This window comes from Astatotilapia calliptera, chromosome 3 (genome assembly GCF_964374335.1).
Source record: "Astatotilapia calliptera chromosome 3, fAstCal68.1, whole genome shotgun sequence".
In the NCBI taxonomy this organism is placed as follows: Eukaryota; Metazoa; Chordata; class Actinopteri; order Cichliformes; family Cichlidae; genus Astatotilapia; species Astatotilapia calliptera.
In genome coordinates this window covers 54,910,854-54,934,226 of record NC_137424.1, presented here as the reverse complement: position 1 = coordinate 54,934,226, position 23,373 = coordinate 54,910,854, and the positions used below count along the sequence as shown (strand labels likewise).

At 42.8% G+C, this 23,373-nt stretch overlaps 2 protein-coding genes across 2 annotated transcripts; one reads left to right on the top strand and one right to left on the bottom strand.

Moving 5' to 3' along the window:
* Positions 1-11,527: 11,527 nt before the first annotated feature.
* Positions 11,528-21,369, bottom strand: LOC113013118 (uncharacterized). The gene is made up of 11 exons (XM_026153758.2): positions 21,150-21,369; positions 20,876-21,063; positions 20,554-20,694; positions 15,126-15,264; positions 14,843-15,023; positions 14,571-14,712; positions 13,884-14,027; positions 13,360-13,436; positions 12,646-12,700; positions 12,451-12,472; positions 11,528-12,102 (listed from the first exon to the last, which is right to left on the bottom strand). The coding sequence occupies exons 1-10, from the start codon at positions 21,294-21,296 to the stop codon at positions 12,469-12,471; spliced, it is 1,218 nt and encodes a 405-aa protein (XP_026009543.1). The 5' UTR covers positions 21,297-21,369; the 3' UTR covers positions 11,528-12,102; positions 12,451-12,468.
* LOC145426262 (uncharacterized) lies at positions 16,036-18,545 on the top strand. Its single transcript, XM_080299889.1, has 5 exons — positions 16,036-16,224; positions 16,468-16,569; positions 17,021-17,161; positions 17,246-18,238; positions 18,326-18,545. The coding sequence occupies exons 1-5, from the start codon at positions 16,036-16,038 to the stop codon at positions 18,428-18,430; spliced, it is 1,530 nt and encodes a 509-aa protein (XP_080156015.1). The 3' UTR covers positions 18,431-18,545.
* Positions 21,370-23,373: the final 2,004 nt, after the last annotated feature.

The window sequence follows — 23,373 nt, the reverse complement described above, 5'->3', positions numbered from 1 at the left end:
ATTCAGCTTTGATATTAATGAGTTTTTTGGGTTCATTGAGAACATGGTTGTTGTTCAATAATAACATTATTCCTCAAAAATACAACTTGCCTAATAATTCTGCACTCCCTGTATATTGTATTATATTCTATTGTGTACAGTATCTTGTTGATATCTTATTCCAGTGTTTTTCAAAATTTTCTATGCAATTTTGCACTGTCTACTGCTGTAACAAAACAAATTTCCCACAAGTAGGACTAATAAAGGTAATCTTGTCTTATCTCATCCTCCACAGTAGCAGCGAGATGTCAGTGAACACTTAAGGCACGGAACAGCGGCGGGCGGAGTTCAGAACTCTGCCCTCCCGGCAGTGGCGGTCCTAGCCTGTTTGGCGCCCTGGGCGAACACTCCCTCTGCCCCCCCCCCCCCCCCCCACCCACACACAGATAAAACATATTAAGGATTGTATATTAACATAAACTGTTGAACACACACACACATATGAAGAGAGAGAGAGAGTATGCATTGTATGCAAACGGCTATCAAAACAGCCATCATAATTCGTCATACAATGAGAACAGGACAAGTCAACAATTGACAATGACTAATTAATATTAAAATCTGTAACATAATGTATTGTTTGGAATTTAGTCTGTTACTGTTACTATTTTTACCATTTCTTCTTGGAGCAACTGTAACGCACATAATTTCCTTACGGATTAATAAAGTATTCTGATTCTGACTCTGATTGTTTCAGGATGACCTGCCATTATCCAATGACACATCTGCTTACCTGTATCTGTTGCTCATTTCTCCTCCTCTTCTTTTCTCTTTTTTCTAAACTGAGCACCTGATGGCTTTGAACTTTTCTTGTCCATCTTCCATTGGTTTTAATTTTGCACTTCAGTATAAACACCCATCCCTCAACCCAAGGATCACCACAACATGATCTAACAAACTTGCACCTTAGTTCACAGATTCTCTTTGTCTGGGTGCATTTCTGAGATTTCACACAACCCAGGATTCAAATCATGAATACATAATGGGCTTGGATTTACAACATTATAAATGAAATGTGCTCTATTTGGAAGCAGCCGGCCCCCCTCCCCTTTCAACGGGTTGTGTGTGAGACTTTAAATCACCAAACTGTAAAATTTAAATTGCTATTGATCCCTTTACCCCGAGTCCTAAAGTGTATATTTATTTTCTTACTCTTCTTATATACAGTGGGGCAAAAAAGTATTTAGTCAGCCACCGATTGTGCAAGTTCCCCCACTTAAAATGATGACAGAGGTCAGTAATTTGCACCAGAGGTACACTTCAACTGTGAGAGACAGAATGTGAAAAAAAAATCCATGAATCCACATGGTAGGATTTGTAAAGAATTTATTCGTAAATCAGGGTGGAAAATAAGTATTTGGTCACCTCAAACAAGGAAAATCTCTGGCTCTCACAGACCTGTAACGTCTTCTGTAAGAAGCTTTTCCGTCCCCCACTCGTTACCTGTATGAATGGCACCTGTTTGAACTCATCATCTGTATAAAAGACGCCTGTCCACAGCCTCAAACAGTCAGACTCCAAACTCCGCCATGGCCAAGACCAAAGAGCTTTCGAAGGACACCAGGAAAAGTATTGTAGACCTGCACCAGACTGGGACGAGTGAATCTACAATAGGCAAGCAGCTTGGTGTGAAAAAAATCAACTGTGGGAGCAATCATCAGAAAATGGAAGACATACAAGACCACTGATAATCTCCCTCAATCTGGGGCTCCACACAAGATCTCATCCCGTGGGGTCAAAATGATCATGAGAACGGTGAGCAAAGATCCCAGAACCACACGGGGGGACCTGGTGAATGACCTGCAGAGAGCTGGGACCAAAGTAACAAAGGTCACCATCAGTAACACACTACAACGGCAGGGAATCAAATCCCGCAGTGCCAGACGTGTTCCGCTGCTGAAGCCAGTGCATGTCCAGGCCCGTCTGAAGTTTGCCAGAGAGCACATGGATGATACAGCAGAGGATTGGGAGAATGTCATGTGGTCAGATGAAACCAAAGTAGAACTTTTTGGTATAAACTCAACTCGTCGTGTTTGGAGGAAGAAGAATACTGAGTTACATCCCAAGAACACCATACCTACTGTGAAGCATGTGGGTGGAAACATCATGCTATGGGGCTGTTTTTCTGCCAAGGGGACAGGACGACTGATCTGTGTTAAGGACAGAATGAATGGGGCCATGTATCGTGAGATTTTGAGCCAAAACCTCCTTCCATCAGTGAGAACTTTGAAGATGAAACGAGGCTGGGTCTTCCAACATGACAATGATCCAAAACACACCGCCCGGGCAACAAAGGAGTGGCTCCGTAAGAAGCATTTGAAAGTCCTGGAGTGGCCTAGCCAGTCTCCAGACCTCAACCCCATAGAAAATCTGTGGCGGGAGTTGAAAGTCCGTGTTGCTCGGCAACAGCCCCAAAACATCACTGCTCTTGAGAAGATCTGCATGGAGGAATGGGCCAAAATACCAGCTACTGTGTGTGCAAACCTGGTAAAGACCTATAGTAAACGTTTGACCTCTGTTATTGCCAACAAAGGTTATGTTACAAAGTATTGAGTTGTATTTTTGTTATTGACCAAATACTTATTTGCCACCCTGATTTACGAATAAATTCTTTACAAATCCTACCATGTGGATTCATGGATTTTTTTTCACATTCTGTCTCTCACAGTTTAAGTGTACCTCTGGTGCAAATTACTGACCTCTGTCATCATTTTAGGTGGGAGAACTTGCCACATTTAGTGGCTGACTAAATACTTTTTTGCCCCACTGTATATTGTTTGTTTACTTGCACTGCTGTAACTGGAGCCTCGATGTCTCATCTCTCTATATACTGGACTGTAGCTGATGACAAGGCGAACTCCCAGCTCTTGAGCCACGATCGCCCCAATTAAATAAGTAAGGTTGGTTTGAGAGAATGTGACAAGCATGACCTGTAATCTAGCAAAACATTCAGCAGTGTAGTGGGTTACTTTGTAACGAGTTAGGGTACTCTACTTTTTTTGAAAAATGTACATTAACGTGTTAGCTTCTTGCATTACATAATTTGTATTTTTATTATTTTTCTAAAAAAAAAAAGTAATTTTTTATTTCATGACTTTATCTCAAAAAGAAACTAAATCTTGACTTCAGCCTGGTTTTTGGGCCACCTGCAGCATAGCCATAGTGCTGTGATACGCCTGTGCCCTGCTCCTGACCTGTGTGTGTGTGGGTTTTCTACAGAGAGGGTATTTTGTTTGTACAATTTGGTAGCTGCTAGGGTATTAAATTGTATTTTAAAAAATCCATAGCATTTTATCTTACTGGCAGAATTTAAGTAATGCAAAAATACACTTACATTACATGTCTAAAAGAATTCTGGGTCCTCCTCCCGCAGGTATACAGGAAGGGCACGAAGTACTGCAGTGCGTTTCACGTTGATATCAGGCGCCTCCTAAAAAGGGAAAAGAAAAGTTCATTTAACGCAAAGTTTTCAGGTGTCATTCTTTGGGGAGAATACATGTTTATGAAACTGCATGACATCAGACTCTACTAAATTTTGGAGACTTTTCTTTTAAGATACAACCTTTCTGTCTCTTGTGACAGAGAGTATGTTTCTTAATCATTTGACAAAAACCCTACACAGTATTTTAAAATAGTGTTCTCCAGATCAGAGCTGTGATCTATATAGAACATGGGGTTCAAAGCAAGGAAAAATTGTGTGTTTATCAGTGAAACTTTTAATTTGTGTTAATTTTATCGTTATCAATATATGAAATCTTCACCTTAAGGGACTTAATGAATGGTTTCTTCAATAGATCTTTCAACTCACCTGTGTTTACTGTCTCCACCTGAAATTAATTGCAGTCTGAATTTTTTTTTCTTCTGTCTTTTTGTCTTTGGCCTTCAGCCTTGGAAGAAAAAATAAAAATATTGAAAACCTTATCAGCACACTAAATATACAACACCTTGCTATATTTCAATTGTTTTAGATAGAAGTTGCCACTGCTAGCTAAGTCACTTTTGAATGATGCTAATGAGAAGAAAAAAAAAAAACCTGCCGAACAATGAGGCTGCTGTTGTAAAAACGCCAACTTTCTTGCGTTGGCAAGGGGTCATTAAAATATCACTAAGACCCTTTCTTTATGTGTGATTCTTCGTAAAACTGTGTTTTAATCGGTTAAAACTGTAAAACTGACGACATAATCTATGTTTGAAAAAGAGCGCGAACAACCGCGAACAACTATTCACCACCTGGGTCTGTGCTTTTTAACACAACAGCGCATTCGAAAACAAGTTATTGGCTGCAACATATTAATATACTTGCTTTTTTACGGAAAAAATAAACATAACGAAGGTTCCGTTTTACTTACAAGTTTCTCCAAATGTGTTCTACAGTCGCTCGAGAAGGGCAGCCATATTGAACAGAATTTTCTGTCAACGTCGTTCAGGTTAGAGAGAAGACGTCATGACGTCATGCCGTCCACATGCGGAGCTCGGAAAAAAACATTTACTCAAAAATCATAATTAAGAAAGCAGTATTTACTCTTAACTTCTAAGCCATGTACAATTATAACTGTTTGAATCGTTAACCGAACAGAAAAGTTTTAAGTTGTTTCAACTTTGTGAGGAATTTTAATTGTTATATCCACAAACTTTATAAGTCAGGTAGACTGTTGGGGTTTACAGTGCAGTATGTTTGCACTGAAGCACCGCAGCAATTTCCTAATGTTGTAAACCTGCTCAACATTTGGCAATAAAACCCTTTCTGATTCTGATTCTGATTCTGATTCTGATAGGCATATGACACCCACCTTTATCTATCCATGAAGCCAGATAACACACACCAATTAGTTAAACTGCAGAATTGTCTTAAAGACATAAATACCTGGATGGCCTCTAACTGTCTGCTTCTCAATTCAGTGAAAAGTGAGGTTATTGTACTCGGCCCTGAAAACCTTAAAAACATGGTATCTAACCAGATTCTTACTCTGGATTAATGATGGGAATCCCGGCTCTCTTTAGAGAACCAGCTCTTTCTGCTCAGCTCACTAAACAGAGCCGGCTCTTTCGGCTCAAAAGTGGCTCTGCAGGTTGTTTTGTCGCTTTAATTAATTTATCATTAACAGCAATATAAAAGTATGCACAAAATGAATTACTAATGTAATTTTTTTTATTTATATATGTTTATTACATAAATATTCTTTTTTTTAAACACACCACACAAAATGTAAAAATGTTTTTATAAAATACAAAAAACAACTATTTACAATTTAACTTTTAACTATTTACATTTTCAGATTTTTCCTTTTAAACTAAATTAAAAGGAAACAACACAAGATACTGCAAACCACAACAAATAAAATAAAATATTGTTTAAAATATGCAAAACAAAAAGAAAAAAAAAAGATGCCCAGATCTTTAATTAAGGGAAAGGTTGGCATTTAGAAATACCAAGTGACTCAGCTTTGAGAGGCTGATCCGGTTGCACTTCTTTGTTCCCATTCCAGGTCTATTTTAGCCCATTTTCCGGGGTGCTGAAGCACCCCCAAAATGAATCAAAGCACCCCCAAAGATTTCAGTAGCATACAGTACTTTGTTGAGATGTAATATTTTAATAACGAAAGTATAGATACCCCCCCCCCCCTCCCAAAATTGTTTGTTCTAGCTCGCCTCTCCCCTGGCTGTAGCACCGTTGCTGCCAGAGCGATGGAGGCTGAGACGCAGCGGAGCGGATGTGTAAGTGCCTGGCTTAAAACAGGACACGTTAGCGGCATGTAACCTTCAGTTACTCTTTATATAGTTAGGTAGGAGTCAGGCTATGTTTCTTTTTAGCTGAAAAACATTACACCAGGTAACCTGGAGTGTTGAAAACATGTTTTCCGGCGATGTTTGCTACCCTACAATCCGTCCTGCTCTGTAGTAAAATCAGTGACATTTGACTGTCCTGTTGCTCGCATTGAAATGTTTAGAGCTTATTTAAAATATAAAACTTAAAATTATCTGTAACCTAGTGTTGTTACCACTGTCCAGTTTGAAAAGGAATGAGAGAAGCTGCTTATTTTGTCACATGTGCCGATATTAAACCCAAGGTACTTACTTGCTAACTGACTGGATTCCCATTAACCTTATAACTCCTGTTGTGTGTGTGTGTGTGTGTGTGTGTGTGTGTACAGAGAGACAGCCAGGTTCATAATGGATATAAGTTTTTTCAACAAAAGGAGCCACATTCAGGTAAAAGTGTAAGAATAAATGATCCGTCAATAAAGGATAATGTTGGATCAGTGTTTTAGTATTTATATCTTTTATTAGATGTGCATGTGGTTTGGTTATTTGCCTTTTGGTTGAAAGTACACTGAGAGAGGACTTTTCTATTAGTAATTTCAATAGTATTTTTTTCATATTAATTTAATTTTTTCATCTAATACAATCTATTTGGGTATGATTGTCAGTCCAAAGAAAGAGAGAGGAAAGAGGGGAATGTGAGGAGAAAATACAAGGTCAGGAAGAACCAGGTAAAAAAACAGACAGGGAACAGTGACAGGCACAACAGAAACTGTTAAACTGCTTGAGGGAGTTGACCACCAAACAGTGATAGATTTGCCAACCTCAAGGTGAGTTGACATAGGTTACAATAAAAATCTGCAGAGCCATATTCTGCAGTAAAGATCTTTTCATACATTGTACCATAGGCACAGTTGCCTCCATTTTTATAATTTTTTTAGTTAATAATTTGTACATTTAAAGGACTCTTCTATTTTTGGAGTGTATTTTTATGTATCTGTATTATGTTATACATACACATTAAAAGTGAATCTCTGTCCAAATAATGCACTCAGTTTACTTTTTACTCACTGTGAGAATCATTCATTATTCTCCCCCAGTAATTAAGGTTAGGATATGTATTTTTTTAAAAATTGCAATCCATTCTTCTTTTGCAGCATTTAAATAAACGTTATCAGATTTGATGGTTTTGTTACAGACTTTTCAAAAAAGTGTTTTGCTTTTCTTTCACAAATGTGGGGATTAGAATTTTTTTTTTTTAGAATTGAATATTGATTTATTGATTAGCATTCAAATATCTCAGTGAAAACAGAATAAAGATCATAAATAGATAAAGCAAGAAACCACGAGACAAGGCTAATCAAAAGGTATTGGCTGAAGCATATCCTTATTAAATTGTGTTAAAATTTACAAAACAGTGGTGTCATGTTTTGTGACGAGGACCCAGGCACAGAGAGACTTGATGAATTTAAGAATCTTATGATTTAATAAAGCAATTTGCAGACTTGCACAGAGAGGGTAAAATTATGATGACTGATAACGGAGACGAAGACAACAGACAACGAGGACAGGGAGGAACAGGGGTTTAAATGCACCAAGGAGACAGTCAGAGAGAACTTGGGACAACTGGAGGCATTTAGGGATGCAGGGACTAACAGAGACAGGGAAGAAGTCTCATTGTGACAAGTAAAGTTTATCTGGCCTGGCTGGGCAGCTCTCTGGGTGCTCAGCACCCCCAAAGCTCTGATCCTAGAATCGCCCCTGTGCCATATTATAATGTTGCAAACAATCACAAACTACAGTCTCTCTAACTCCAATGTATACCAAGCAATCTACACTCAACAAAAATATAAACGCAACACCTTTGTTACTGCTCCCATTCCCCATGGGATGGACGTAGAGACCTAAAATTCATTCCAGATACACAATATAACCATCCCTCCCAAACAGTGGTCACAAATCAGTCCAAATGTGTGGTAGTGGGCACATCTGCTATATTGAGATAATCCATCCCACCTCACAGGTTTGCCACATCAGGATGCTGATCTGACATCATGAGTAGTGCACAGGTGTACCTCAGACTGCCCACAGCAAAAGGCCACCCTGGAATGTGCAGTTTTGTCTCACAGCAAAATGCCACAGATGCCACAAGCAATGAGGGAGCGTGCAATTGGCATGCTGACAGCAGGAATGTCAACCAGATCTGTCGCCCGTGCATTGAATGTTCATTTCTCAACCATAAGCCGTCTCCACAGGCGTTTCAGAGAATATGGCAGCACATCCAACCGGCCTCACAACCGCAGACCTCGTGTAACCACACCAGCCCAGGACCTCAACATCCAGCAGGTTCACCTCCAAGATCGTCTGAGACCAGCCACCCAGACAGCTGCTGGAACAATTGGTTTGCACAACCAAACAATTTCTGCACAAACTGTCAGAAACTGTCTCAGGGATGCTCAACTGCATGCCCGTCGTACTCATCGGGGTCTTGACCTGACTCCAGCTCGTCACCGTAACAGACTTGTGTGGGCAAATGCTCACATTCGATGGCGTCTGGCACGTTGGAGAGGTGTGCGCTTCACGGATGAATCATGGTTCACATTGTTCAGGGCAGATGGCAGCTGAGAATGTCCCAGTTCTTGCATGGCCAGCATACTCACCGGACATGTCACCCATTGAGCATGTTCGGGATGTGCTTGACCGGCGTATACGACAGCGTGTACCAGTTCCCACGAATATCCAACAACCTCGCACAGCCATTGAAGTGGAGTGGACCAACATTCCACAGGCCACAATTGACAATCTGATAGACTCCATGCGACGATGTGTTGCACTGCATGAGGCAAATGGTGGTCACACCAGATACTGACCGGTTCTGGGTCCCCAGACCCCCAATAGCGCAAAAAACTGCACATTCCAGGGTGGCCTTTTGTTGTGGGCAGTCTGAGGTACACCTGTGCACTACTCATGATGTCAGATCAGCATCCTGATGTGGCACACCTGTGAGGTGGGATGGATTATCTCAATATAGCAGATGTGCCCACTACCACACATTTGGACTGATTTGTGACCACTGTTTGGGAGGGATGGTTATATTGTGTATCTGGAATGAATTTTAGGTCTCTACATCCATCCCATGGGGAATGGGAGCAGTAACAAAGGTGTTGCGTTTATATTTTTGTTGAGTGTATTATTCTCAACACTACTTAATGACTTCCTAAATGCACGGCATCTTCTGGGTGAAGTCACGTCTGATTGGGAATAGGGCCTTGTGTAGTTCCAGGATCTCTTTCGGAAATTGGTTGTTCATGTTGAAGTCCGTTCCTTTCAGATACCTGCTACGACACTTCACCTGCTCCTTCTACTTGAAATGGCCAAATTTGGCCACAATTGGATGTGGTCTCCCAGCCCCCGATCTCTTAGCTCCGATAAGAAGGACTCTTTCGTGACTGTTCCTTATGGTGTCCTCGGAAGCTTCAGGTGGGTTTTAATTAAGCTTTTCACTGTTGCTTCTGTGTCCTCTCCAGCAGATTCTGGGATACCAGAAAACACAAGATTGTCTATCGTACTACTGGCATGCAGTGTATTAACAGTCTTTAATTTTTTTTATTTTCTAAGTTCAACTGGGTCCCATTCTCGGTAAGAGACTTAACTGGCTCCCATAGCGTGGCTTTTTCAGCAGCATTTCCACCTGCTGCTGGTTGAACTCCATGGATTCTCTCACGGATTTAAATGGTGTAAAACCTCCACGGGGACAGCCTTGCATCAAAGCTGGCATTTGCACATCGATTAACTCCAGGACATTAGCAAAGTCAGACGATGTTGTGCCGGGGGAGTCTGCCTGGCGACATCTTTTCAATGATAGCATCCTAATTTTGGCCATGGAGGCTGTGTTCTGGGCTTTCTTCATCACTATATCCTCTTGTTTAGATTCTCTCCAAGATGTAATGTTAATATAACTGAAGCTTAAAAAACATTTGTTAAATTCTAAGCTACCATTTGCTTTCTTTCTGCCAAGAGTCCGGCATCTGACATCACCTACAGCAGCGGTCCCCAACCCCCGGGCCTCGGACCGGTACCGGTCCGTGAGTCGTTTGGTACCGGGCCGCGAGAGTTGAGGCTCAGGTGTGAAATGTATGGTTTTCAGGGTTTTTATCGGTTTTCAGCGTTATTTTGTTATCGTTTTGATCGTTAACTCGTTTTTCCTGTGTCATTTTACGTGTGTTATGAATAAATCTTCTTTTTTCGGTACCGGTACTAGTTTTATTTTGTTGTATTTATCCGCGACACCTTAAAGGCCGGTCCGTGAAAATATTGTCAGACATAAACCGATCCGTGGCGCAAAAAAGGTTGGGGACCGCTGACTTACAGCATTCTGTCACTTACCTTTTCCGGCTGTCAATAGAAAATTGTACTGAGTAGTCAGTATAATCTTTTAACTAGAAAGCGAAAATTTCAGAAGAAATTTTAAGTGTGCCTATGCCGCTGCCAATGAGTGTAGTTTGCCATTCATACGGCTACAAAAAAAAAATCCAAATAAGGGCGTACTACTGCTGGCATACCACTAGAGTGAGCCAACACACCACAAATTAAGTTTCACTTTCGTTTCAAGTTAAGTTTCACTTTCCTTCCCATTCATTTCAATGGGCAAAAACTTGCATTAAAATATTCATATTTAAAAAACTATAGAAGTAATAAACACCAAAAGTCATAGCACACCATTCCTGATCCAGCCGCACAAAATGATATAACATATATGAAGCTTGTGTCAAAACTGTGGATCCGAGGAATAGTAATAAGTGTGCCTCTTGGCATAGGCACACTTAATAATATAAGTTTGCATATGGTAGAATACTGCATGTTGACCTTTTGATGTCTTAGCCTGTTGTTCACTACAAGACTTTGTGTGCATTCCAAATTGCTCTGGCATTCACACCCACATCCTGGGAGCATGGGAGAGGTCGTACCTTCTCTTATTGATTTGTGGTAGGATAAACGTAGCTATGTCAGTTCTAGTCTAAGTGCCTTTTGTTTAGATTAACCTGTGGACTTCCAGACCAGCAGGTTTAGGGAAGTCTTTATGGGGTCACACTCTGACCCCCCCCCCCCCCCCCCCACACACACACACACACACACACACACGCGCGCATATACACATCCACATTCCAGTGTAAGGAATAAACACACCTACGGATGTATAAATAAAGACCAGGGCAGTGGCAAAGCGCGAGTCCCTGAACTCTCACTCCCGTGCGAGCACTCTGTGGCTGCCCTTGCTGCAAGTAAGTAAGAGAAGGGAGCTAACAAGCTAACTTCTACGTGTGTCAGCCTGGATTGCTGCCATCTTTTACATGTATTAATTTTTGTTTAACATTTTTAACTATTTCACATGACTAATTCACTGTTAATTCACCAAGTTAGAGTATTTCCAGGGAATGTCATTTTTGGAAGACTTGTAGGAGTAGTGTTTGGTTGACTAGTAGGTGTTGGTTCAAGTGTAGCAGTTTGTGGACTAATAGGAGGCGTTGTTACAGATGATCTGATTAATAACTTGGTAAAATAAATCAAGCTAAACTATCAGAAATAAAATTGACATCAATTCAGTAAATCGCCTGAAACAAATGAGGACAAATTAGTAAAGACTCCAATCAGTGTTTGCAACAGTGACACTTCAAAGATCAGTCATACTTGCACAGCACTCTGAAAATAAATAAATACCATGAGTCCATTTTGGATGTTATGTTATACTTCATTAACAGCTTAAAAATATTATGATGGATTTTGTTTCCAGATAAATATCAGTGTGATAGTGTTATTAGGTCAGCTCTTCACACTATTATTAGTTTTACAACATTTCAAGATTTGTAATTGTTCCATTCCTCGAAAAGCAAGGTTACGAAACCAGTAATTATATTAACAATAATTCCCACTTTACTAGGACAATGATTTACTGGGTGACGAGTACTATGTTTATTTATGTTGAATACAGTAGTACTCCAAATATAAACAAAAAAGATTGTAAAATCAATAAAACCAAAGTGAAATAAAAATAAAAAACAGTTCCAAAGCACCGATTAAAAGTACTGATAAATGAAAAGAATGACAGAATCAAATAAATTCAGATATATAACCTTGCACTCAACATTATATTTTTTACTGTACTTATTTAATTTGATTACATTGGTTGGAACAAAACTTAAAGAAACTTGAAAAAAGTTATTTGTGCAGAGTCAGATGACATTCATGTTGTAACAGTAGAGGGCGCTACCGTTGCATCAATCCAGAGTCAGGTACATCTTCAATCTAGAAGGAAATTTGAAACAGCGCGTTCATAGAATTTTTTTTTTTTTACATTTGAGATAATCCTCAGAATGATATGTTAGATATTTAGTGATTGTATGATGTGACTCATTTCTGGACCATTTCATAGAATAAGTTGTGCTTTGTGTGGTGTTAGCATATTTTGTGAATTATTTGTATGCTCCTACAGAGGTTGCCATAACCATTTTGTGTGTGCTCATAGTTTTCTGTAGCTCAATCACTGGACATCAACACTGCTACTTTTAGCAATACCAGTTGTACTATTAGTACTTAGTGGTAAAGAGCAGTTATTGATGCTATGGTAGAAAATCTGATTATAGAAGAACTTACCTCTGATTTTATCCAGTTTCATCTGAGATAAGAGACAAAAACTCAACATCAGAATGATGATCAAAGGGGTTGATTTAGTTTCATTTTAAAAGTTAATAATAGCAATAATAATTTTATGGGCCTAACATGTTTAAAAAATACACAAAATGTCACATTTCGGCAAAAAAAGATCTAAATATGCAGACACATACTTACATGGAAGGGAAGGCAAGAATAAGAGTTGAAAGGAAAGATCCCACGACCAGGACAACTAAAACAAGTAGAAAATGATTAAAGAACTTCTGACCAACCAAATAGACTTTTCATTTAAAAACACATAAAGATTAACGGGCGACTGTGGCTCAGGGGGTTGGGAATCGCATCTGTAACCGGAAGGTCGCCCGTTTGATCCCTGGGCTCTCTGTCCTGGTCGTTGTGTCCCTGGGCAAGACACTTTACCCTACTTGCCTACTGGTGTTGGCCAGAGGGGCCGATGGCGCGATATGGCAGCCTCGCTTCTGTCAGTCTGCCCCAGTCTGTGGCTACAACTGTAGCTGCCTCCACCAGTGTGTGAGAGTGAATGAATAGTGGTGTTGTAAAGCGCTTTGGGTGCCTTGAAAAGCGCTATATAAATCCAATCCATTATTAGTCGACCTGATTGGCTGACAAATGCTGTCACAAATTTTAAGAGCTATATTTATGTCACCTCTGGATTTATGGCAATTAAATATAAAATAAGGTCTGAGCATCATTTCTGCCTCCAAGAAAGGAGATAAATATGAAGAGAAATTCATTGCGGTTAGTTGTTCATTTTTAGCTTTTCATTTCTAATTAATGAATTTTGCAACAATGTCAAAAATTATTTACAAATACACAGGTTTAGCAACTTTATTTATTTGTTAACATTTACTTCCTGTCATTGTTACTTACAAGCTGAAGCACTGGCTGGGACACCATTTCCAACAGTCACGCTGACACATCGAAGGTCTGAGTGATACTTGGTTTCACTACGGAAATAAATCAGAACAGTGATTCCATTATTTCCATGAGATTATATTATATTTTAAGATCGTCTTTTCTGTTAATGACACAAAGTATATGTACAAGTAATATGGGTGTGTTTGATTAACAGTTCTAGATGACAAACCAATAACTTTTTGGTTGGTCATTGGAAGCAGAGGAAGGGGTTTTGGCTTTTTGGGGGGATTTAATTTTCTTGCCATGACTCCTTCTGGGCCTGGGGTCTAAATAATTTTCTAATAAAGTCAGATTTAAACATTCACCAATATAGTGTATGGCTGCAAAATTGCAAATGGACTGATTCTTCTTTAGTGCTTTTCTGCTTTATGCAGCACGCCTCATTCACCCATTCAAACAAGCTCTTTTGTCTATGCTTAAGTGCTTTCTGCCAAATACTCATGCTCTAAGGGATGAATTTGTAAAAAGGTACTGACTTGGAAAGTGCCTGGACAACAAAGCAGAAGGGGAGGGTGTCATTGTCTTGTGATTTAGACGGCGTCCATCTCAGGGTGAAATTTCCTGGTCCAGTTTTATTCTGAATTGCATCATATGGTCCGCTGAACAGTAGCTCAGAGATCCTTCAACGAAGAGAGAAACAAAAAATGAATCAACTTAATTCTCATAGCTTCTTCAACGACATACAAAGCAAAGTGTTTGTCTGTGAATGAGCATCACTTTGAACGGAGACTTCACCTGACTCACTTCTGTTTGGTTTTAAGGGTTTGAGTTAATAAGCCAAATTTTACTTAAACATAATTTCACGAGTTTTTATTTACTCATGTTGCATCAAAGCAAAATAGCCTTAAAACAGATTTGACTTCTCTTTGGGTTAAATATGTGTTGAACCTACTCTTTATATCTCATACAGCCTTGTATACATCTGACTGTGTTACGCTCTTACGTGTCTTGTTAAACCTGTTTTGTGTGCCAGTGCAGGACTGATGCACAGATTAAACAGAACGCAACGGATAAAATCTTGATTTGATCAATGAACAGAAACATGACAGGAATCGACTGATGTGTGAATGTATTTCTTGTCTAACCTGAAAACAGTTCTGTGGGACATAGTTAACCTTACTTTACAATGTCAAGAATGTCAAATGTGTTTTTCTTTGACTTACGTGGAGTTTTGTGCCTCTGCACTGATGTTGATTTCCAGAGTCTTATTAACAGGCGTGTAGAGCCGAGCTCTGTTGTTTGGGGTTGGAGGCAAGAATTTGGGCAAAAAGTCTCCCTCTGTGCAGGATAAGACAGGAGGATCCACTGAAAGATGACAGAAAACCAATGAGTTTCTTTCGGGGTGGAATTCATAGTTCGAAGTTAGAACAGTATTTCTAAGTTCAGATCAGATCTTTACAGGTTCAACTCCATCTATTAAAATATGGACTTGTACCTATCAGAACAAACTGGATCGGTATTTTGCTGAGAGCATCGTTAGGTGTTTGTGTTGTTTTTGTGCCATTGACTCCAGTCATGGTGATGTTCTTCATGGGAAAGTCCTCCATCAGCAGCTGTACTCCATAGTTGCCCACATTACTGTCAGCAGTGGGGGCGAACGACAGAGTACAAGTGGACTGCATGAGGAATAAAAAAGGAAAAGCGATCAAATGAGCAAATGTTTATTATTACAACTATCCTTCTGTCTCATTAAACATTAGATTAACAGTCATGCTCACTGATGAGAGGCTGAGGACAGATGGTGGCTCACAGCCGTTACACTCCGAGAGTGAGGAGTTTCCATATCTGCATTTAACCTGATCCCCATCAGGGTCAAACATCAACAGGCTGAAATCTCTCCGACAGTTTGAAGGAACTCTGAGAAAGAATTACAAATACAATCTTCATTTTCCAGGATTCACTTTAGTGTGAAGTTAATGTGCAGCTCCATGCATTCACTCTTAAAATCTGCAAAATACAGCCACAGCCTGATCACTGGAACTGAAATATTTTTGGTTAAAAACCACACAAGGTAATTTTAAACATAGCAATATTCAGTTCACTGTCTCAAAATAAAACTTTAAATTGTATAGTTTATACATTAAGTGAGATTTAATTTAAAGCATCACTAAACTACTTAAATATTACAGCAAACATGGAGGAACTGTCTGGAGGACTGGGGGTCCGTGAGCAGTTTTGACAGTTGTTGTTATTATTATTATTATTATCATTATTATTTTGTGATGTGTGTGTCTTTCTGCACAATGCTGTGTTAGTCTGTGTTCCACTCGTTATATGTATAGGCAGGGTGTGGGTGTGTACATGTGTGGCTGGAGGATGGAGAACAGCCACATGCAGGCCTGATGGGTGTGGCCCGGCAGGAGGACTGGCCACACCTGAAGTTCCTGCCACACACCTGTTGGTGATCAGGGCTCGTCGGGGGAGCTACTTAGGAGAGTGTTGGAGCTCCAGGTGGAAGAGTGGACCAGAACAGCAGCACGCACAGGGTGTGCGAGCACACAACAGCGGGGACCACGAGCACAGACGTCGGAGGGGAGCACACACACACGGGATTTAAGGGAGCAACGGGGAGTTATTGTGTTTACAGCCTTCACTGTAAATAAAGTGCGCTGTTTGCATCGCAGAACCATGCGTTTTGGGTCCTCGTTCCCCCATATTCCCACGGTCTGCCAGCCAGACCGTGACAGAATGATCCCGCCAACAACCATGGACCCAGCAAACTCAGGAGTTGCCACGGAGGAGGGATCGCTCACGCAGCTATGGGATTACTGCCGGAGCGTAATACAGGCTGTAGACCCACCCAAGAGACATATACAGGTAGTGTTCTTTGACAATTATCTCTCATTGACTACCTTCACTGCGAACTTTTTGGACATTAAGAAACTTAAGCAATTGGTCACTAGTTTAAGGGAGAGCTCAAGTTTTGAATTATTTGGCTTGGGTGGTCTGAGCAAGGAAAGTTCGGCTGCTCTCCTAGAGGCTTGGTTTTTCACGAATTGGCAGAGGGCTTTCCCGTCGATGCTTGCGGCACAATTGTTTGACATCCCTTCTCCATTACAGAAGGGAGGTCGCCTTCGCCATCATCACCCCATTACACCTCAACCCACTCCTGCGGTTTCAGCCCGGTCAGCTGGCGACGGTCTGACAGCACTCATTACCGCAGTGAGTATACCAGACTCAATTGTTTCAATAAATCCTGTCATCGAAAATCAAAACACAGATGAACAGCAGAGGACGATTTCCATGCACACGACCCCACCTTCACGGAGGAGAAGGCGTCCTCGCAAGCAGCGTTCAGCCACGTCTACACTCACTCCTGTGCTTGTTGAAGACTCAGGACTAGCTGCTCTGGACGCCACAGTGAGTAAAATGGACTCTGCCGGTGTTGTAAATTCCCTCCCTGTGAACATGGAAATAGAGACTATAGCCGCTACGGCAATTAACAATGGAGAAACTGTAGAAGGTCTTTGGACCACTGACAGACGAATGTGGTCTGAGTGCTAATTCTGGGGAAGAATTTTGCATAGACAGCCCTGAAGTCGTTAGCTCAGAGTCGGTGGGGTCAGAAACTGTTTGCTTTACCTCCAAAAACTCTGAAAATGTTCACTTTGAGACTGTGAGCCTGGAGCTAGGGAGCTCAGAGCATGCAGACCCAGATGACGTTTTGGCCCAGTCTGGCCACATGGAGACGGAGGTTCTCCCCAGGGCTTCCCCAGAGGCCGAACTGGAGGCCTCAGCTGCCTCTGGACCCCTGGTATTTGTTGAGCCAGCTGTAACATTTTCATCCTCTCCACCCTTCATGATAGCCATAACACCCTCAACTCAGTCTGCTGCCTAGCTAGTCACTCAGCTGTCATCTGTTCCACCTTCCACACCCACTACTCTACCATCATCTCCACCACCTGCAGCCGTTGTACCACCATCTTCGCCTCCGGATCAACCATCTGTTGTTGCGCCGTGGCAGGAGGGGCTCAGCGAGCCGGAGCGGGTGCTCGGAGAGCGGGAGAGCAGCTTGGAGAGCCAGAGGGACCAGCAGCACGTCTGCGACCAGCAGCACGGCCAGCACATCGTAGATTGTGTGTTGTGCTACATTGTCGTCCGCCACAGCTGCCACGCCGCCGCCACCGGACCCGTGGAAGCCCGCTGCAGCTGCCACGCCGCCGCCACCGGACCCATGGCCACCCGCCGGACCCATTTTGCCACGGCTGCCGGACCCATAGCCGCAATGCCGCCGCCACCGGGACCGTTTCGCCGCAGCTGCCAGACCCATAGCCGCCCGCCGGAGCTGCATTGCCGCCACCACTGGACGTGTGGCAGGCCGCCAGAGCTCCAGCGCTGTAACCATTGGACGCTTGGTAGGCCCCCAGAGATGCAGCACCGCCGCCACTGGATTAGTGGCAGGCCCCCGAACCGCTTCGTTGCTGCTGCCGGACCCATGGCCGTCCGCCGGAGATCCAGTGTTCCCGTTGATGGACTAGAGGTAGGTCTCCTGAACTGTTTTCGGCCTCTGCCTACCCACAGCAGGTCTCGCCTGTTTTGCCACCCACCGGGTCGGCCGCCAGAACTATGTTTGCTGCCATTAGGGCGGGAGAGCTCGGCGAGCGGGAGGAGCGCACATCACCAACTGCGGGGCTCAGCGAGCAGGACGTGCCTGCGCCGCAGCTTGGAGAGCCAGAGGGACCAGCAGCACGTCCGCGGTGGCCCTGCAGGAGGACTGGCCACACCTGAAGTTCCTGCCACACACCTGTTGGTGATCAGGGCTCGTCGGGGGAGCTACTTAGGAGAGTGTTGGAGCTCCCACCGGCGCGGGATCATTGAGTTGTCTACCCAAGTTAGTGTGTGTCAGCGTATGACGGTGTAGTTCATGTATGCCCACCAGGGTTGGTGTTGATGGCTGTTTTTGTGGTTTCCCCCCCAGGTGGAAGAGTGGACCAGAACAGCAGCATGCACAGGGAGGGGAGCACACACACACGGGATTCAAGGGAGCAATGGGGAGTTATTGTGTTTACAGCCTTCACTGTAAATAAAGTGTGCCGTTTGCATCGCAGAACCATGTGTTTTGGGTCCTCATTCCCCCACGGCACGTCCTGCTCGCTGAGCTCTGCAGTTGGTGATGCGCGCTCCTCCAGCTCGCCGAGCTCCCCCACCCTAATGGCAGCAAACATAGTTCTGGCGGCCGACCCAGTGGGTGGCAAAACAGGCGAGACCTGCTGTGGGTAGGCAGAGGCCGAAAACAGAGGAACAGCGCTCTGACTTCATAGCGTTAAGTGTGCTAAAGCTGTAGCTTACAGGCACTAAAGCACCACCTTCAGTGTTTACAGACTCTAGAGAAATGTGATCAGCTGATGCACCAATAGTCTTAGAGCTACTTTCTTCGGAGCTAACCATGCTTATACTGTCAGAGGAGGGGTTAATAGCCGATGTAAACATAGTTCTGTGCACCGGAGAGGCAGATGAAACAAAGTCTTTTACCTCCGGATCGCTGGAAGCAGCAAACCTAGTGAAAACAGTGGTGGGTGTAGTGCCCCCTGACTCAAGAAAATTTGAATCAGTAAATACGTCAGAATGGACTTTCCCCATGATGGCTCAGAAGTAACGAACTGGGGTCGAGCTATCACAGGAACATTTACAGTCTTGGATTTTACTGCTTTAACATCTAAGGAGGCAGGTTTTAAAGCCCCAGTGGTGAGCGTAACTGCAAACAATCATCATCAGCAGACACACAGGTAAAGGGCACAGAAACAGGTGTCTCTAACTCAGGAAATGATGACTTCAAGTTTTCAGACCTAGGAAACACTAGCGAAGGATAATCTTTCTCAAATATGAGTCCAAACGTAGGAGAAACTGTCTCTGAGTTGACCCTCTGGGCAGTACAACAGTTCATAAGACGTTCGGGTTCGGATTCAACATTTACAGATCGTGAGCCTTTAGAGCATAGGTGTCAAACTCTGGCCCTGGCTTCGCGGGCCTAATTACATTTGGCCCGCGAAGCCATACCAAATTACTATTAGAGCTGGCCTACTGGTATTATACAGCATATATATATTGTTTATTATTAAGCTTTGCTTGTTCCATATTCAGTTTTTCACCAAAACGTGTTTGAGTCCATAAGAAAAGATTCATTCTTATATCTGGAGGAATAAATATATTTCAATAAATATTAATGTTAGCCTGCGACTTTGTTTCAGCAGATCCTTCATCCCAACAGCAGTTAGACTCTATAACTCCTCAATCACGATGTCATAAGTCACTGGACACTGTGAACATCCACAGTCACCACTTCATGCATAATGGACCTTCCATGACCTTCCAAGCTATGTAGTTTGTCTTCCATATTTCCAACCATATCCATAATCACATACGGTGTATATAGTTATTATCTTACTTTTTTTCATTGATTGTACTTAATTGTATTTTTGTATTTCCTTCATATATCTGTACCTGAGTTGAGGTGACGCAAAAATTTCCCCGTTGTGGGATCAATAAAGTCTTATCTTAAACACAACACAGTACACAGAGATGAGCACAGAGGGAGAGGCAGAGAACAGGGATGAATACACGAGGGATGAGGAGAACACAGAACACAAAGGACGGGAACACAGTACCAGAACAAACACCACAATAAAAGCATGGACAGGGGGAATCCAAATACCAAACCAAAAATCCAATGAACATAAGGAACAAAATACAAAACCACAGAAAAACTAAGAACACTGGGTCAAAATTATCCAGGACCATGACATCTTCATACTCATACTCATTTTCTGTTTTTCTCTCATTTGGAGCCTGGGGGTACTGTAAGAGAAGCTCTTTAAGGAAAGAGTTATAGGATTACAATTAAAACCTTTAAATGCAAACGTTTTAGTGTGGAAACTATTTTTGGTAAATTATTTTTGTTCATTTAATTAGTTTATTGCCACTTTATTACGGAGGCAGTGGTTGCAATAGCGGTTAAAGTTGACCATGCAGCAAGTTATAGTCTATATTTTTGTCTATATTTTTTGACTTTGCCCTTATACTGTGAACAGTTTTGTCTTCTACGTGGAAACAATATCAGATTTGAAGTTTGCAGTAATGCCACAGTCACTCTTGTCCTGCTACTGCTGTTGCTTTTTTAGCAGAGACACAAACAGTGAGTTGGCTCACCTCACAAATGGGATCACGGTAGACTGGGGTGAGGAGTTTTCTTTGTTGATGTCAGAGCGGTTCCTCAGGTCGAATGTTACTGCAGTTGTCCATGATCCAATGGTATTTTTGATGCCACTCACCCAATTAACACCAGTGACCCTTCAATAGAAAATAGTGTGAGAGTCAGTTTTCAGCGTGTTACACTGTATATAGCAAAACACTATATGGACTAATATATATGTGTGTGTGTGTGTGTGTGTGTGTGTGTGTGTGTGTGTGTGTAAGAATGATAACAATATGAATAATAAGTTCGTTTTATATATTTTCGAGGTACACTCACCCAAATGAACCAACCACATTAATGGGAGATGGCTGAACAGACCTAAGTTCATTCTGACACCACTCTCCGCTGCCTTCTTGGTCGACCGTGCGTACCAAAGTGCTCACATACCCACAGTTGCTATTTTGGCAATCAAATGAGAAATCGGGAATGCAGTTGAGATTGTTCCCCATTAGGCGAATGGTCAGCTGTGGAGTCACAGTGAATAGGAATTTAGTAAAGAAAACCTACATTTCAAAATATAAACACATTTTAGAAAAAAACCTGTACATACCGAGGAAGAATTATTTACAAACTTCTCTTTTGTATAGAAGTTGATTGCACCAACAAAGCCATTTAAATTGCTAAGCAAGAAATCAATATTCTGCGAGTTGCAGACCGTCAGATGCAGCAGCAGCAACAGCACTGCAGAGAGCGACATGGTCAATCTGTTAGTCTGTCTTCACAAAGACACTTGTACGTCAAATACAGCCTCTCTCTGACTCTCCTCCTTTTATCTACTTGCTGTTTCCTGCATCCTGTATAATGTGTAGTAAACTGTTCTGGTATGAGGAAATGTTTCATGCTCATGAGTTTGAGATGGTACCTGATAACTGATAATGAACAGTGAAAGCAAATGTCTCAACCAACTGTCAGTAAATGAGATTAGTTTCTTTTTTTTTTTTCTTTTTTTTTTTGTGTCCCGTTTGGATCTTTAGCCATCAGAATTGTTGTCTTAAGGCCAAGAAAGATGCCAAGCGGATTTATTTTACCAAGTGGATCATCATGGTCTTGCCATATTGGTCCATTTGATTGACCTTTATTATAATTATGAATTTATTTTATTTTCAGTTGCTACAAACGGGACAGACATGACTGGGGGATAGGACAGGGAGAAAGAATGAAAGAAAGAGAGGGAGAGAAAGAAAACCAAAGGGGAGAAGAGACGGTGAGAAGGGGGAGAAGAAAGAAAGAAAAACAAACAAAAAAAACAAAACACCTGGGTCACCTGTATGGAGAAAAAAAACAGAAGAGAAAGCAAACAACAAAGAGCAACATAATAAAAAAAACGGCACCATCACAATAAACTAGCTAGCAGTAGATATCAGTAGATACTAAATAATAAACGATATTGTGCAGCACGCAAGATAGACAGCGTACAATGTGCTTTGAGGCAGCAGCCAAGAAAGCTGTAGTCCGCGTCTGTGAATACCCGTGTGTACACCTGTGTGCATACCTGTGTGGATCAGCATGCTTGCATTCCAAAGGTTTCTCCATGTAACGATCTGCTAGGGAGTGTGGGGAGCCACAGCCCCGTCCTCCAGGGTATGAAGCAGGTATGGAGGAGATCAAAACTCCAGACATCCAGAGGCCCCCAGAACACAAGAGACCAAGGAAGACCAACAGAGGGGCAGCCGCGCCACTGTCCCAGTAAGAGCTGAGGAGAGTCCCAGATGACGGCTCACTCAGCAGCCACGGAGCAGAAGCCAGGGGGAGTTGCAGTGACGCGCCCGTGAGCTCCGCCGGCAGCCAGCTGTGCCTGAGTGACCGAGCCCCAGGCCGAGAGGCCGGGGGCACCCCACCTCTGAAGTGGCCCGAGCGAGCCCCAGGCTCCAGGCCCCGATAAGCGGCCGCCAAGGAGTGAGCTGGTGTGTACCCGGACGCCCACCCCCAGACACAAAGAACCACCAACACACCGACACCTGAGGGAGTCCGCCACTGGCAGGGGAAGTGGTGGGTGGAGATAGGCCTCCAAACCTTGGAGGGCCTGAGATGTCCCCAGAGAGGTGGCACCTGACACCCAACCTGACATATAGACACAGAAATACAGACACACACATATACAAACATCTCTCATGCTCTCATATGCACTTACTCCACACTCAACCAACGTGGAGACAGACATAAAGAGACGCTGTACACATGATCACACTCCCCAAGCGTACTCTACGAACCGGGTCTAGGTACCCTTGCCCCTGGAGGGGGGAACTGCACCCAGACCCAGGTGGTGTTACCCTTTTCCCTGCGGTGGGGGGAGGCAGACCGCCCGACTCCGCAGCAGCAGGGAGGCCCCACACTCCAGACCGCAGTCGGACGGCCAACTCCTCCTCCTAGCCCCCCCGCTCCAGCAGGCCGCAGAGAACAGGGGTGAGAGAAGACTCCAAACCTCCCTCCACCCGCTCATTGTAGTGTTGATGCATGTGTGTTCTAAGGTGCATTTAAAACCCAGGAGGGCATGGAGCTACCTGCCAGAGAGCAGCAGGTAAGCGCATGGTCCCTCCTGCTAGCCCTCAATGTCTGTTGCCAAGTAATGTTGAACCAAGTCAGCGCACTTTGCTGAACTGCACCTGTGCAGATTCAGATGGAGCTGCAGTGTAATGATACACTCAAGGCAAAGTACGACACTGAATGGCCCTCGGGTTATTAGTTCCACTCCTGAAGCAGTGCGCAGCTCCGTCTACATGCGGCTCCAACCTTGTATATGCTTTCATTTATTTTTTCTGGGGTTTTGGCAGCAT

Bases quoted from the DNA above. Each gene is read 5' to 3' on its own strand.
- LOC145426262 (XM_080299889.1), top strand. From the start codon at position 16,036: ATGCGTTTTGGGTCCTCGTTCCCCCATATTCCCACGGTCTGCCAGCCA. The intron at 16,570-17,020 runs GTGAGTATACCA...GTTCACTTTGAG, and splicing joins TGACAGCACTCATTACCGCA to ACTGTGAGCCTGGAGCTAGG. The intron at 17,162-17,245 runs GTATTTGTTGAG...TCTGCTGCCTAG, and splicing joins CAGCTGCCTCTGGACCCCTG to CTAGTCACTCAGCTGTCATC.
- LOC113013118 (XM_026153758.2), bottom strand. From the start codon at position 21,296: ATGTCGCTCTCTGCAGTGCTGTTGCTGCTGCTGCATCTGACGGTCTGC. The intron at 15,265-20,553 runs GTGAGCCAACTC...ATTCTTTCTCAG, and splicing joins ACCGTGATCCCATTTGTGAG to AGTTCCTTCAAACTGTCGGA. The intron at 13,437-13,883 runs GTCAGTACCTTT...TTATTTCCGTAG, and splicing joins GTTGTCCAGGCACTTTCCAA to TGAAACCAAGTATCACTCAG.